The sequence below is a fragment of the Chiloscyllium plagiosum genome, chromosome 4 (genome assembly GCF_004010195.1).
Source record: "Chiloscyllium plagiosum isolate BGI_BamShark_2017 chromosome 4, ASM401019v2, whole genome shotgun sequence".
Classification (NCBI taxonomy): domain Eukaryota; kingdom Metazoa; phylum Chordata; class Chondrichthyes; order Orectolobiformes; family Hemiscylliidae; genus Chiloscyllium; species Chiloscyllium plagiosum.
The window spans coordinates 6,577,665-6,592,207 of record NC_057713.1 but is presented as its reverse complement, the minus strand read 5'-3'; the positions used below and the strand labels follow the sequence as shown (position 1 = coordinate 6,592,207).

Here is a 14,543-nt window from a genome sequence, read left to right as displayed (position 1 = left end):
ATCTTTAAGGCGTGAGTTTTTTTTTCCATTCATGGAACATGTGTGTCACTGTCTAGACCAGCATTTATTGACTATCTCTAGTGCCCTAGAGAAAGTGGTGGTGAGTCACTGCCTTGGACCACTGCAGTCCATGTGCATTAGGATCTGGAATGCACTACCTAAATGAGTATGTGACTGGAGCTGATCTGATTCTGTAACTGTTTCTAGTAAAGATTAGAGTGACACTGGAAATGCACAGCAGGTCAGGCAGCATCCAAGGAGCAGGAAATTCGACGTTTCGGGCAGGAGCCCTTCAGGAATTCCTAATGATCATGATTCCTGATGGGCTCCTGCCCGAAACGTCGAATTTCCTGCTCCTGGGATGCTCCCTGACCTGTGCTTTTCCAGGACCACTCTAATCTAGACTCTAATCTCCAGCATCTGCAGTCCTCACTTTCACCTAACTGTTTCCAGTAACCATGCATTTAAAGGCATTGTATGAACTGCAGACATTTTCTGACCCTTGAGCAACGATTGCTATTGTGTTCAGTTTTGGGAAGAAATAAGTTATCTAGTTTGCATGTTTATTTTGGTCCCTATCTTGCATATTCCAGGAAGCACAGGAAATGGTTCTGTTGAAATTTGTGCGACCTGAACAGCCACAGCAACCTGCAAGACCGAGTATGGAACAGCTTTCCCACCTTATTAAGATCAGCTTGCATTACCCTGAATACTACGACCATCCCTTTCATCAAAAGAGGTTTGTAATTTGCTTTTTAAACATGTCTAATTGGAAATGTCTTGGCATGGAATTAACTATGCTTAAATATGCTTGAAGGGAAAGAATTAATTATATACTTCTATGCTGAACATCATGGTAGATTGCGAATGTAAGATTGAAGGATTATTCCTCACAATAGCATACCAGTGTCATTTTCAGTTTCTTGAGTGAAACTTCTGTATTTTATGCACTATTGGGTTTTATGCTCCAACAGCATTATACCAGGATCATCTTGGAGAGGAGTGTTAACTTTTAGCTAATTTCCAAACCAGCAGCCTCTTTTCACCCTGTCTGACCTGCTCCCTTTAGTCGCACATTGCCATGATCTCATGTGCCTATATTTTGTCGCTGAGCTTGATGCTATCTGATCAGCTGCTTCTGAAATCTCCATAAGACTCTGGTGCGGCCGCATCTGGAGTATTGTGTGCAGTTTTGGCCGCCATACTATAGGAAGGATGTGGAGGCACTGGAACGGGTGCAGAGGAGGTTTACCAGGATGTTGCCTGGTATGGTAAGAAGATCGTATGAGGAAAGGCTGAGGCACTTGGGGCTGTTTCATTGGAGAAAAGAAGGTTTAGGGGTGACTTGATAGAGGTGTACAAGATGATTAGGGGTATAGATAGGGTTGACCATGAGAACCTTTTTCCACGTATGGAGTCAGCTATAACAAGGGGGCATAGCTTTAAATTAAGGCGGGGTAGGTATAGAACAGATGTTAGGGGTAGGTTCTTTACACAGCGAGTCGTGAGTTCATGGAATGCCCTGCCAATAGCAGTGGTAGACCCTCCCTCTTTATGGGCATTTAAACGGGCATTGGATCGGCATATGGAGGATAGTGGGCTAGTTTAGGTTAGGTGGGCTTGGATCGGCGCAACATCGAGGGCCAAAGGGCCTGTACTGCGCTGTTTTTTTTATGTTCTATCCCTTCCCACCAAGCCTCTTTACAGATTCCCACTTGCCCCTGTCTCTCTTCTATATCTCACCTCCAAGTTTATCTTGACATTAAACCCACCCTGGTAAACTACTGACCATGTGACCCCTGACACTCATGGTTGCTGATATTTTAAATGGTTCAGTAGCCTTGGGTAGCATTCTCTTCCTCAGGATATCTCTTAACATTGCATTCTGTCTTCCTCTTCTCTTGCCAAACGAGCCCCACCTCCAATCTCCCTTTGCTTTTCATAGTCCCTGAGCATGTTGTCATGTCCCAGTTCTGTTTTTCAAATTCAGTGCTGGCCTTTTATGTTTCCACTTCTACCAGAGCACTGAAACACTAGTGTTTCCAGTGGCATACCTGTGAACACCGTGCACTATCTTTTTCTGTCCTTCTTGATTTGTATCTCTTCACATGGGCACTTACGCCATCCTCCTCCAGTGTCACTACTCCTCTGATCTTGATTATGCCCACTCTTACTGATCTAACTATGAAAAGGTATCAGCAATAACTTGTTTTATCTACCTCGTCCAACACCCAACCTTTAACTCTAGATCTGGATCTGTCCTTGGCTGTGATCTTTACTTCACTTACAGCTGTTGCTTGGTAACCTAATTAACAAAGGTAAGGCCAAGTTACTGCAACCCTGCAACTCCCTGACATCTCTGCAGTCCTCTGATTCTAGCCTCTGTGCACTTCCAGCTTTAATTACTCCAGCATTGGAGACTCCGGCCTTCAGTTGCTGTAGTTACAACTCCAGTCTTCTCCACCTCTCTAAAGTACCTACCTCCTCCAATCAAATCTTTCGTCTCCTAACATGTTGGGTGAATTAATTTCATACTTTGTTTCATAATATTCCTATGAAATGCTTTGGGCCCTCTTGCCACGCCAAAGGCACTATAAATTTTTGCTATAGGCTGATCTGCCTCCTCCACTCCTTAGTTCTGACATAGCACTTCTTTCAGTCCTAAATGTCCCACAGTTTCTTCCACCTAAAGATGAGGAAGACTTAAAGCATTTTATTCTGAGATATTTTACCCGTACTCTTCTGATCCCCCTCATGCTCATCAGTTTACACGATCCAAGACTTGTGATCATGTTTAAATCACTTTGAGCCCTTCCTCTCCCTCATGCTAATGTTCTGAAACGCTACCTAATGGTATTATTGTTAGACTATTAATCCAGACAGCCAGATAATGTTATGGGGACCCAGGTTCAAGCCTCTGCCTTGGCAGGTGGTGGAATTTGAATTCGATAAAAGGCTGGAATTAACGTCTAAATGATTGTTGTCAGGAAAAACCCATCTGGTTCACTTGTTTCCTTCAAAGAAGGAAACCGCCATCCTTACCCGGTCTGGCCAGTGACTCCCACATCCAATGCATGACTTTTTTTAAAAAAAAATTGTTCAGCTCCAAATCTGGCCTAATCTTCTGTAAGTCTCTCCGTTCACATTCCTAATTTGTGACTGAACTCTGTGACCTGGAATTTCTTAGCTTTGTTTCTCTGTTGTGGTCCTTTTTAAATTGTCTTTTAAAATCAGTGTCTTTGAAGCTTTTAGTTGCCCGTCCTGTTATTTGCATCTTTGACTGATTTCCAATTCTGTCACTTTTAAAATACAAGCTTCCAAACTAATAATACGAATTGGACACCTCCCATCATAATATTGTGACGATACTATGGCCTTTATCCTGGTTTATTTATTTTTCAAAGTGAGGTTTGAGCCAGAGGTAACGAGTTGTCTTTTCCACCCAATAAAGTAAACAACCAGTGAAGCCCTGGGGTTTTTAAAAAGTTAGAACAATAAGAGCAGCATGAACGGGTGGAGATGGGCTCCCACAGAACCAGAGTTTTAGTTTAGCTTTCAGTGATTGGGATTTTGAAGTTGGCTCTGGAAGTTGTTATCTACGTCTTGGCTGCAAAAAGCTAGATTCTTTCTCTCTGCCAGAATCGCAGGAGACAATCTATTTTACAGAACTTGCCTTTGCCAGGGGTGTGTTTATCGGATGCTGCTATATTGGTACCATTGCTATTTAGTTAAATCTATTATTCTGTTACGTTTTTCCAGTAGAGTGAGTTGTATCAATTCTTTCTTTTGTTAGTCTTACACCCAGTTAAAATACAAAAGTGTGTTTTGCTTAAAGCCAAGTAGTGTGACCAATTGAGTGACATCTGGAACACAGCACCTTACACTTACCTTTAAATAAGCCAAAAGTTAGGGTCTAGGCTATCTCCTTGGTGTAGTTGAAGGAGGTTTGGTCTGGTCCATAACAACATATTTAGCAAAATTTTGTGCTTGGAACTTCTGGGGTATTTTCTCTGATAATTGAATTGTTGCATTTCATTGTGAAAACAATTTAAGAAGAACATGGTCAGTATTTATTATTTAGCTGAAAATGATTTTTTGAATTCACGTTAACTCTGTTTACTGATAAACAGGTTAAAGCGAAAACAAAGTGCAGTTTATAAAATATAAACTTACAACTAAACCCAGAAAGAGACGTTGCACAAAAACGTCACAGGACTGAACTGGATAAAAAGCAAGCAAGTTAGTGGAGCCTCAGAAAATATTGGAGTTATTGAAGTTATACTATAATTGCTTTGAGGAATGTGTTTGTAATATAATTGCATGTGACTGGTAAATCAAGTGGCTAGTGCACAATACTTCATTTCCTACATTCAAATAATAAAGACACATATTTTTTGATTTTTATTTCATGGCCTTTTTGCCAAAGACATGTCAGTTGAGAAACATTAGAATTCTAGTATATGAGCTTCGTATTACGTTAAAGTTCCATTTTTGTGCTCGAAATATGTATATTTGTAGGTGCTGGGAATCCATTAACACATTTTTGTGATTTCATATTTTTCTCTGACCTGCAGTTTATGTTTAGTACCAGTTACTCTCGTTCTCTTTAACTGCTGTCAGATTGAAGTGGACATTATCATTGATCTTCGACACAAGGCCACAAGGTAAGACCATTTCTAGAACTTCTATGTTTCATTTTCAAACTGCTAATTCTAAAATAACTTAGGTATGCTTTGTTTTTGTTACTTCAGTGATTATTTTACTGGAATAAAGGCAAAATACTTCAGGTGCTAGAAATCTGAAATAAACATAGACAAAGCTGAATAAGCCAGTGGGTTTGGGAGCGTCCGTGGACCGAGAAACCATTAATGTTTTGAGTCCAGTATGAACATATGAAAGAGGAGTCATTCCAGAATTGAAATGTTAACCCTGATTCTTTAGCTACGGATCCTGCCAGAATTCAGAAATTCTGAATTTCTCCAGGGGCATGGATTGCAAGGAATGTGAATTCTGTTCTGTATAATCAAGTCTCATCATCTTATCAGACTGCTGTCTCATTATAAACCGAGCCAACTGGTGGTGGTTTAACCTGGGGCCACCATCCCTCAGATGAGGGGAGAGGTTGAGAAGGAGAGTCCTACATGGCAAACTCTGGCACTGCACGAATTGAACTCTCACTTGTCAGTGTCACTGCTTCGCAAACCAACAATCCAGTCAAGTGAGCTAAACCAACCCCCTTTTGTATAATGTTGGAGTAATAATCTGGAGTTAGGAAGCTCCATCAGTAACGGTGATACTGCAGTTGGTTGGATTGGCATTAAAACCCAACTGGGTCACTAATGTCTCTGGGAGAAGAAAACTTTTATTCTGTGTTGAAACCTGTTTAATATGCTTCCATGTATTGCATGTGTTTTTCATTGCTGATGTGCATTCAATGGCAACCTTCAAGTTTTAAGCAATTAAACCTGGCATTCATTGAAGCACTGAGTTCAAAAACTAAATGAGTTTTGCAAGTAAAAAGAGAAATTGCTGGAAAAACTCATCACGTCTGAAGCATCTTTGGAGAGAAAGCAGAGTTAAGTGTCCAGTGACTACTCTTCAAAACCGGTTTTACCTGGGAGAAGGTTGGTGTAGACCCTGGAAGAAAGTTAGGCACGGTGACTCAGTGGTTAGCACTGCCACCTCACAGCGTCACAGACCCGGGTCCGATTCAAGCCTTGGGAACATGTCTGTCTGTGTGGAGTTTGCACAGTCCCCTGTGTCTGCATGGGTTTCCTTCCACAGTCTAAAGATGTACAGTTAAGTGGATTGGTGATGCTGAATTGCCATGGTGTTTGGGGATGTACAGCCTATGTGTATCAGCCATGGGAAATACAGGGTTACAAGGATAGGGTAGGGGGTGGGTCTGGATGGGATGCTCTTTGAAGGTTACTGTGGACTCGATGGGCCAAATGGCCTGCTTCCACAGTGTAGGGATTCTAGACCAATGTCAGCCTGGGAGAATGAATAGCTGCTAATGGGGACTGTTAGTGACTGCCAGTTTTGGATTGTTTGTGGTAGCAGGCCATGTGATGACAAGAGACAAGGCTTGGTGTGTGCAGGTTGGAGTAAGGAAATGGGTGAAGGTACTCAGGCCCTACAATTATTGAACTCGGTATAGAGTTCAGAAGATTGTAATCTTCCCAAGCAGACTGAGAGGTTATTCCTCCAGTTTGTATTGAGCTTTGTTGGAGTGCTGTCGGAAGCCAGAGACACACACGTTAGCCAGGCAATGAAGTGGTGTGTTGAAAAGGCAAGCAACCAGCGTCTGTCATTTTTGCAGACAGAACATGGGTCGCAAAGCAGTCGTCCAGTCTGCGCTCTGCTCCTCCAATGTAGAGGAGAGCACAGACCACAAGATTTGTCCGAGTGCACTCTGAATGCTGTTCCAGTGTTGGACAACAGTCCATCATAAATAAGCCTCCGGACAGCTGGCAGTTCCACTCAGTTATTCCAGGCTTTATCATCCATGATGCTATGCCTCATTATGCATGCACAGAATCATTATAATGCAGGAAGGGCCATTCAGCCAATCCAGTCTGTGCCAGCTCTCCAAATGAGCATTTCACCTATTTATCCTTTTCAGATAATGGTCTATTTCCCTTTTGAAAGCCTTGGTTGAACCTGCCTGTCCTTACACTCAGGAAGTGGGTTCCTGATCTGAGCCACCCACTGCATGAAAATGGTTTCCTGTTCTCTCTTTCTTGAACTGGAGCAGGTTCAGCTGAGTTATGCTGTCCAGAACCCTCATGATTTTGAATACTTTTATCAAATCTTCTTGGAATCCCTAGTATGGAAACAGGCCCTTTGGCCCAACAAGTCCACACCAACCCTCTGAAGAGTATGCCAACCAAACCCAATCCCCATTACTTGACATTTACCCCTAATTAATGCACCTAACCTACACATCCCTGAACATTTTGGGCAATTTAGTATGGCCAATTCACCTAACCTGCACGTCTTTGAACTGTGGGAGGAAACTGGAGCACCCAGAGGAAACCCACGCAGACACAGGAAGAATGTGCAAACTCCACACAAACAGTCACCCAAGATTAGATTAGATTTAGATCACATTACAGTGTGGAAACAGGCCCTTTGGCCCAACAAGTCCACACCGACCCGCCGAAGCGCAACTCACCCATACCCCTACATTTACCCCTTACCTAATACTACGGGCAATTTTAGAATGGCCAATTAACCTGACCTGCTCATCTTTGGACTGTGGGAGGAAACCGGAGCACCCGGAGGAAACCCACGCAGACACTGGGAGAACGTGCAAACTCCACACAGTCAGTCGCCTGAGGCGAGAATTGAACCTGGGTCTCCGGCGCTGTGAGGCAGCAGTGCTAACCACTGACCTACCATGCTGCCCCAAAATGGTTCCTAAGACTCCCTTTCTTTTGCCCTCTCACCTCTGCCTCGCTGACCACCCCCCTTTCGGAGGAGTCCTGTCTGAAACATGAGCCGCCACTCTCCACAGGCAGGGCTCCTCCGTCTCACTCTACCCTATGTACCCTTACCCCGCACCCTACCTCACGCCAGCCTTCCTAATTCTAACTCCCTGACTACTCCCCGCTAACCCCTTCTCCTTCTAAGCGCCCTATATCTCCCCTTTGGCTCTGCCTTGCCTCGAACTTGTCACTGACTGGGGTAGATTGCAGGTAAGATCTGACCAACTCCTTCCTAAGGAGAACAGTCTTAACTCTCCAGAGTTTTCACATCCTTCCTAAATGGTAGTAGCCAAAGCTAGACACCGAGTCAAAATTAGTAATTTCTGCAAGTGCATCAAAACTCTGTGCTCTTCTACTGCGTGCCCCTATGAGGAAAGTGTAGGGAATATGTGCTTTCTGAACTGTTCTTGAGTGGTCCTGTGACCTTCAATGACAAATATGCATGTGTATGCCAGGTCACTTTATTGCATATTGATGACTATTGAAGTGCTGCCTGACTCCCTTAAGCTTGGCTATGAATAGTCTGAAGCTTTCATCTTTGTCTGTTTTCATACATTAGTTGGATGTAACTTTTTTTAAAAAGCTAAATTCTGAAAGCACTAAGGTCTGGCAGCAGCCGTAGAGAGAATAGCAGTTAGTGTTTCGGGTCAATGGCCTTTCAGTGGAAAGGGAACAAGTGATTTAAGCAGCTGAAAGTGTGGGAGAACAGACGTGGGAAGATCTATGATTGAGTGGAAGCAGAACAGATCGAATGACAAGTTGGTGGAGATCAAAGGGAAATAACATTTAAACTTTTAAATTGGAAATATTTCATCAGGAGTATGTACATCAGTGATATCAGTACATGCATTTGCCAACTCTTTGTCATCATTGTTATGCAGTACTGATGTCAGTTTATGTGGGAGTAGTACTTCACACTTGTCTATGTTAATGTCATCTTGCTGTTCCGAGATATTTAGCAATTGGCTTCTTTGGTTTTTCCAAACTGCCTTTTTCTATTTTGAGTCTGCATGGAAATTTAAGTATTTTGCTATGCACTTCTAAATCCTGGTTATTCGTGTGAAATAGTTAAGTTCCTGGAACAAGTTGCATTCCTCTTCAGCTTCAGACTTTGGGATCTCCTGAGGCAATGAAAGGTGGCCGAGAAATCAGCATTTCTCTTTCTACCTATTTATTTGGCATTTTCTAAAATCTAATTTCCCTGAAGCTTAAACAGATGTTGTCAGATATTTTTGCAAGGCAAGTGTGTCCATTCCCAAATTTGACTTCATCAGAAAAATTATTAGCAGCTTCTCTGAATCTCTTTCTGAATCGTTATTGTTCATTGCCTGCAGCTTTATCACAGTCAGTCCTTGCTAATGGGTCACATGTTACCTTATTGAAAGTAGATACCATGTTGGTGTGTTAGAGTCATAGAGATGTACAGCATGGAAACAGACCCTTCGGTCCAACCTGTTCATGCCGACCAGATATCCCAACCCAATCTAGTCCCACCTGCCAGCACCCGGCCCATATCCTTCCAAACCCTTCCTATTCATATACCCATCCAAATGCCTCTTAAATGTTGCAATTGTACCAGCCTCCACCACATCCTCTGGCAGCTCATTCCATACACGTACCACCCTCTGCGTGAAAATGTTGCCCCTTAGGTCTCTTTTATATCTTTCCCCTCACCCTAAACCTATGCCCTCTAGTTCTAAATATGAAACTTCAAACAGGTTGTGAGTTGATTGGCTGGTGAGTAACGACTGTTAGGATATTGTATTGTGCATTTATGAAAGAATTTGGGACTGTTGCTTTAAGAGTCTGACCACGTGCCACAATGATGATGTTATTGGTCATTTCGAAGGCAAAAATCAGTCAAATCTTGCTATTGCAGAGTAAAGACCTTTCTGAATAAAGTTCCTGTATCTTAAACACTACAGTCCTCCTTGTTCTTGTTGAAATGTAACAAGTGTAAAGTGCTGAAATTGAGAAAAAACAACCTATAATTATCTAGCTTATAATTATTTAAGGCACACTAACCAATGTGAAGTAAGAAATTAGTGATTTCATTATTTATCGTATTCTTCAGTAGTAAATTTTGGTAGATTAGGTGGTTTAAGTTTGTGCAGTGCTTGATAGTTACGAGACATTATTTTATTTTATTTAATAATTACATATCATTAATTACTTAATTAAGTAATGCTGAAAGATGGCTGAGTGGGTGTTGTTTTGCAATTCCAGAATATCGGAGCTCCTGGACCCCAGTGTAATCCAGGACAATATGTCTGTAGTAAATGTTTGTACCCTGAGCAGCTTCAGCCTCAGTGTGTATGAGCTATAAACTCTTACAGACATTGCAACACATCAGTGAGTGTAAAATCCAGGGCACTCCTGAAAGCAGTCACACCCCCTTAGGATAGTGTCTGCTGATTTAGTCATTTGTCAGGGAAAGGGGTTGGGATTCCAACTGAGACAAGCAAAGGGTCTTGAGGCAAGAATACAGGCACTTCAGCCTTTGCACAATTGCCTTCACATCAGTGGTGTTCTCTATGCTCAGTCAGGCAGCATCCGAGGAGAAGGAGAGTCGATGTTTCAGGCATAAGCCCTTCATCAGGAGCGTTCTGATTCTGCCCGAAACATTGACTCTCCTGCTCCCCGGATGCTTCCTGACCTGCTGTGATTTTCCAGCGCCACACTTTCTGACTCAGATCGCCAGCATTTCACTGCCTCCATGCTCAGTCAGCCTGGCAAGGTGTCCACTTCCATCGGAATAGCCTGCACCTCATAAACTCCACCTGCTGCATTTTCTAATGACGAAGCCAGGTGTAGTGCTGGTGTGAGGTTCCCTCAGCTTATTGGGAGTGAATAGTGCAGAGGAAATGAGCAAAATGACCATGGACTCTGGTTTAAAAAGACATTCAAACAAAACGAGGCAAAGTCAAAAAGGCTGTAATGATCGTAGGGGACAGAATAGTGAAGGAGGTTGTTTGTAATTCTGTGCAGGATAAAGGAAGAGTTCTAAAGGCTGGGTTAGCTGCTTGGTGCTAGGGCCGAGAGGTGGAAAAGAGTTGACAATTGGCAGGGAAAGGATCCAGTCATTGTGGTTCATGAAGGTATCAAGATAGACAGAAAGAGGAAAGAGGTTCCTCATAGTCAGGACGAGGAGTTAGGAGTTAAATTAAATAGCAAGAAATCAAAAGTGTTAAAATCTTTGAATTATCACCTCATGCATGTGCAAGTAAGGTTGAAGAAGTGCATGGATGGTCTGAGAGAAATGGGATTCTGGATCAGTGGTGCTGGAAGAGCACAGCAATTCAGGCAGCATCCGAGGACAGGCAAAAGGACAGGCAAAATCGACGTTTCGGGCAATGCAGCTTGTGATACTGGTGCCATAACTGAGGAAAGCAGGGGTCTTGAGAGTCTGTTCCTGAAATATGTTGTGACCAGTATTCTAGCGAGTCGCATAACAAGGATCATAGAGTGGGTTTTAAACTGCATTTTGGGTGTACAGAACAAATTTGGGAAGGTCTGGAAACAAGGCAAGAGAGAAAAGAATAATTATGCCACATGATCAGCATACTCTCGTGGAGTGGGAGAGAGAATTCAAATATAAGAGTGAATCGATAAATAATGGGATTGAGGTTACAAAAATAATATAAAGACAATATTAAAGGCTGTATATCTGCATGCATTTAAAATAAAACTGATGGCATAAAATCACAATAAATACATATCATTTGGTAGTTATTTCAAGCTTACATGGCTCTGCAAGGTGATGTGGATCGGGACGTGGATATTAAAGGATAAGTTACGTTTAGGAATGACATAAAACCAAGAAAAGGTGGAGGGTGGTCTATTAAATTATGATGGAAATAGCACAGCAGAGAGGAATGACACAAACTCAGGAATTAAGATGTTGAAGCATTTGGTTAGAGATTAGAAACAATAAAGATAATCACTTTTGGAAGTGATATATAACCATCCTGCACTCCTTCTATATCCTGCAATGGTAGGATGGCACTTAAAGGAAGAATTGATAGGAGTTTGGCAGAAAGGTATGGCAATAATCATGAGGGATTTTCATTTGCATTTAGACTAGAAACATAAGATGGGCAAAGATGGCCTAGATAAAAAGTTCATCAAATGGTTTAAAAAGCAACATGTCTGGAGCCAATCATTGAACAAACTCTCCTAGAGTTGGTGTTGTATAACAGGATTGGATTACTTAACAATCATGTAGCAAAGGCACTTTAACAACAACAGAGGGTGGTGGTGGAGGGTTGTTTTTCAGACTGGAGGCCTGTGGCCAGTGGAATGCCACAAGGATTGGTGCTGGGTCCACTACTTTTCATCACTTATATAAATGATTTGGATGGGAGCATAAGAGACCTGCACTCCAAGGTCTCTTTGGTCAGCAACATTCCCTAGGACCTTACCATTAAGTGTATAAGTCCTGCTAAGGTTTGCTTTCCCAAAATGCAGCACCTCACATTTATCGGAATTAAACTCCATCTGCCACTTCTCAGCCTATTGGCCCATCTGGTCCAAATCCTGTTGTAATCTGAGGTAACCCTCTTCGCTGTCCACTACACCTCCAATTTTGGTGTCAACTGCAAACTTGCTAACTGTACCTCTTATGCTCGCATCCAAATCATTTATGTAAATGACAAAAAGTAGAGGGCCCAGCACCTTGTGCTCTCAGCATAAAAGTACTTTTTTTTTTCCTGAATAGAGTTTTATCCCTGCAGATCATTTATTTTGCACTGGGTGAATCTGTATTTAGTGCAAAGTTTTTTAAAAAAAAAATTAGACTGATAGTTAAATTACGAATAAAATTGCAGTTGGGTTGCTCCAGTATGTTTTATCCAAAATTAATGGTGTTCATCGCCATTTGTTGAGAGTACAGAGTTAACACCTCCCCATTCGTGTTTTTGGCCCTCACCTTTTCCTTGTCATCTTTGAATCTCTACATATCCATCTGCATCATGGAAGACCCCTCTGTTTCTCCTTTGAGCAGAGGCACAAGCAGTTCCTCATCTACTGCTAACACTTTAAACCACATGGTTAAAGCTCTCCTCATATTAACCAGATTCCCCTCCAGGTCAGGTGTTTTACTATTGAAACCTGTATGGGTTATTTAGATTAGATTACAGTGTGGAAACAGACCCTTCGGCCCAACAAGTCCACACCGACCCGCCAAAGCGAAACCCACCCATACACCTACATTTACCCCACGCAGACACGGGGAGAACGTGCAAACTCCACACAGTCAGTCGCCTGAGGCGGGAATTGAACCCGGGTCTCTGGCGCTGTGAGGCAGCAGTGCTAACCACTGTGTCACCGTGCCGCCCACCGTGCTCTGCCTGCCATTTTATGTGATGAGTGCAGCATTGTTCTTGCACTCCTTCCAGACATCTATCTCACATCTTTCTTTCCACTTAGTTTAGGAACAGGAATAACTCAAATGATTAGCAGATGAGATGTTAGCTGATCTGTGAATGTTTTCTTTCTCCTAGTCCAGAAATGTTGGAGGTCCATGGTTCATTCACTTGGCTTGGACAGACCCAGTACAAAATTCAGCTGAAGGGCCAGGAGGTTTACACTGTTCCATTGAAGGCTTGTTTTGTTCACGCTGGTGTATATAATCTTGGGACGCCCAGAGTCTTCGCCAGGCTTGCCGACCAGAATGTGCAGTGTGAAACCAGCCAACAGAACTCCACACCGGCCTTGATAATTATCAACAATATCTGAGGAACTGGCAGCACCTCATGTCCCTATCACCGTCAATCTCAGAAGGAATCATATGTACTGATTGCTTTCTTTTGTAGCTATTGTTGAAATTTCTTGCAGTTATACCCTGCACCCACCACAAATACAGAACTAGTATCTCAAAACTGTACAGAACAAATGGGTGGGGTGGGGGGTGGTTGAGGACTAAACCAGACCTAAAATTATTTTGTCTTTCACAATAAAAGGAATTCTGAACTTGATGTGCATATGTAAGATGATTTTTGAATATATTTATCATTCATCTCTGCTTAGACCTTTTTTAATGCAAATGTTGAATATAGGTGTGCAGGTTGGGCCATCTGTTAATGATGCAGTTTAAAACTGCTGTTACCTTTTCCAGCACATGGTTTGAATATCTGCAGTTGTCTGAAGGATATCGGTTGTAACTTTGGCTTTTTCTTTCTTCGGCCTTCATTTCTTACTAAATCAAAAGACCAGTGATCACTAACTGTGTAGTCTGTGGGAAAAGAGCATTAATGCATGAGCTAACTCCTCATTGGTAATTGTGCGAAAGCAGATCGTTTATGTTCACCCCTTTTAAGGTGTAAAATTAAACATTGCTTACACGAAATATTCCAATGCCCTATTGTTTTACATACTCATTTGTTTCCTCAATATTATCTCAGGTTTAGAAGATGGCGCTGAATAATGAAGCATACCTATTTTTGGTTTGATTGAATTCAATCCAATGTTTATTTCACAGCCACAGGGTTTTGAGTTGGACCCAGCTAGCTACATTATGATGGAACTTTGCAAATTTAATATGTTATTTAATGTATCGACAGAATTAAAATGAACACAAATGTCTTTTCAAGAAATGATGTATTATATTTATAGCTAATGTCTGTAAATAGAATAAAACATAACCCATATATAATTGAGTTGTTTCTGTCTGTCACATGGAAGTGTTTTTTTTTCAAGTTTATTCATGGTGTATGTACCACTGGCTGGGACAGCATTTATTGTCCAGTTGTCCTTGAGAAGATGGTGGTGAACTGCCTTTTTGAATCACTTCGTGTGCTGTAGGTAAACCCAAAATGCCACCGGGGAGGGAGTTCCAAACTCTTTGACCCAGCAGCACTGAAGAAATAGTGATCTATTTCCAAGTCAGGAAATCCAAATGCCTTGAATGGAAGCTCTGCTTGATAATGGTCTTCCCATGTATCAGCTGCCCTCAGTAGTAGTTACCTTGAGGTTAGAAGTTACTATTTACCAAGCTGCAGTGTATCTTGTAATAAGTGATGGAGCTTGTGGATTGGTGGCATGGGCTGACTTGTC

At 42.1% G+C, this 14,543-nt stretch overlaps 1 protein-coding gene across 2 annotated transcripts in view; it reads left to right on the top strand.

The window, feature by feature from the left end:
• trappc8 (trafficking protein particle complex subunit 8) overlaps window positions 1-14,137 on the top strand; it is a 149,252-nt gene extending 135,115 nt beyond the window's left edge. For both annotated transcript variants that reach the window (XM_043687640.1, XM_043687639.1), the window contains 3 exons: window positions 594-739; window positions 4,575-4,664; window positions 12,992-14,137. In XM_043687640.1, the coding sequence (XP_043543575.1) occupies window positions 594-739; window positions 4,575-4,664; window positions 12,992-13,226 (471 nt within the window). In that variant the 3' untranslated portion in view covers window positions 13,227-14,137. The remainder of the gene's footprint in view (window positions 1-593; window positions 740-4,574; window positions 4,665-12,991) is intronic.
• The last annotated feature ends 406 nt before the right edge of the window (window positions 14,138-14,543 follow it).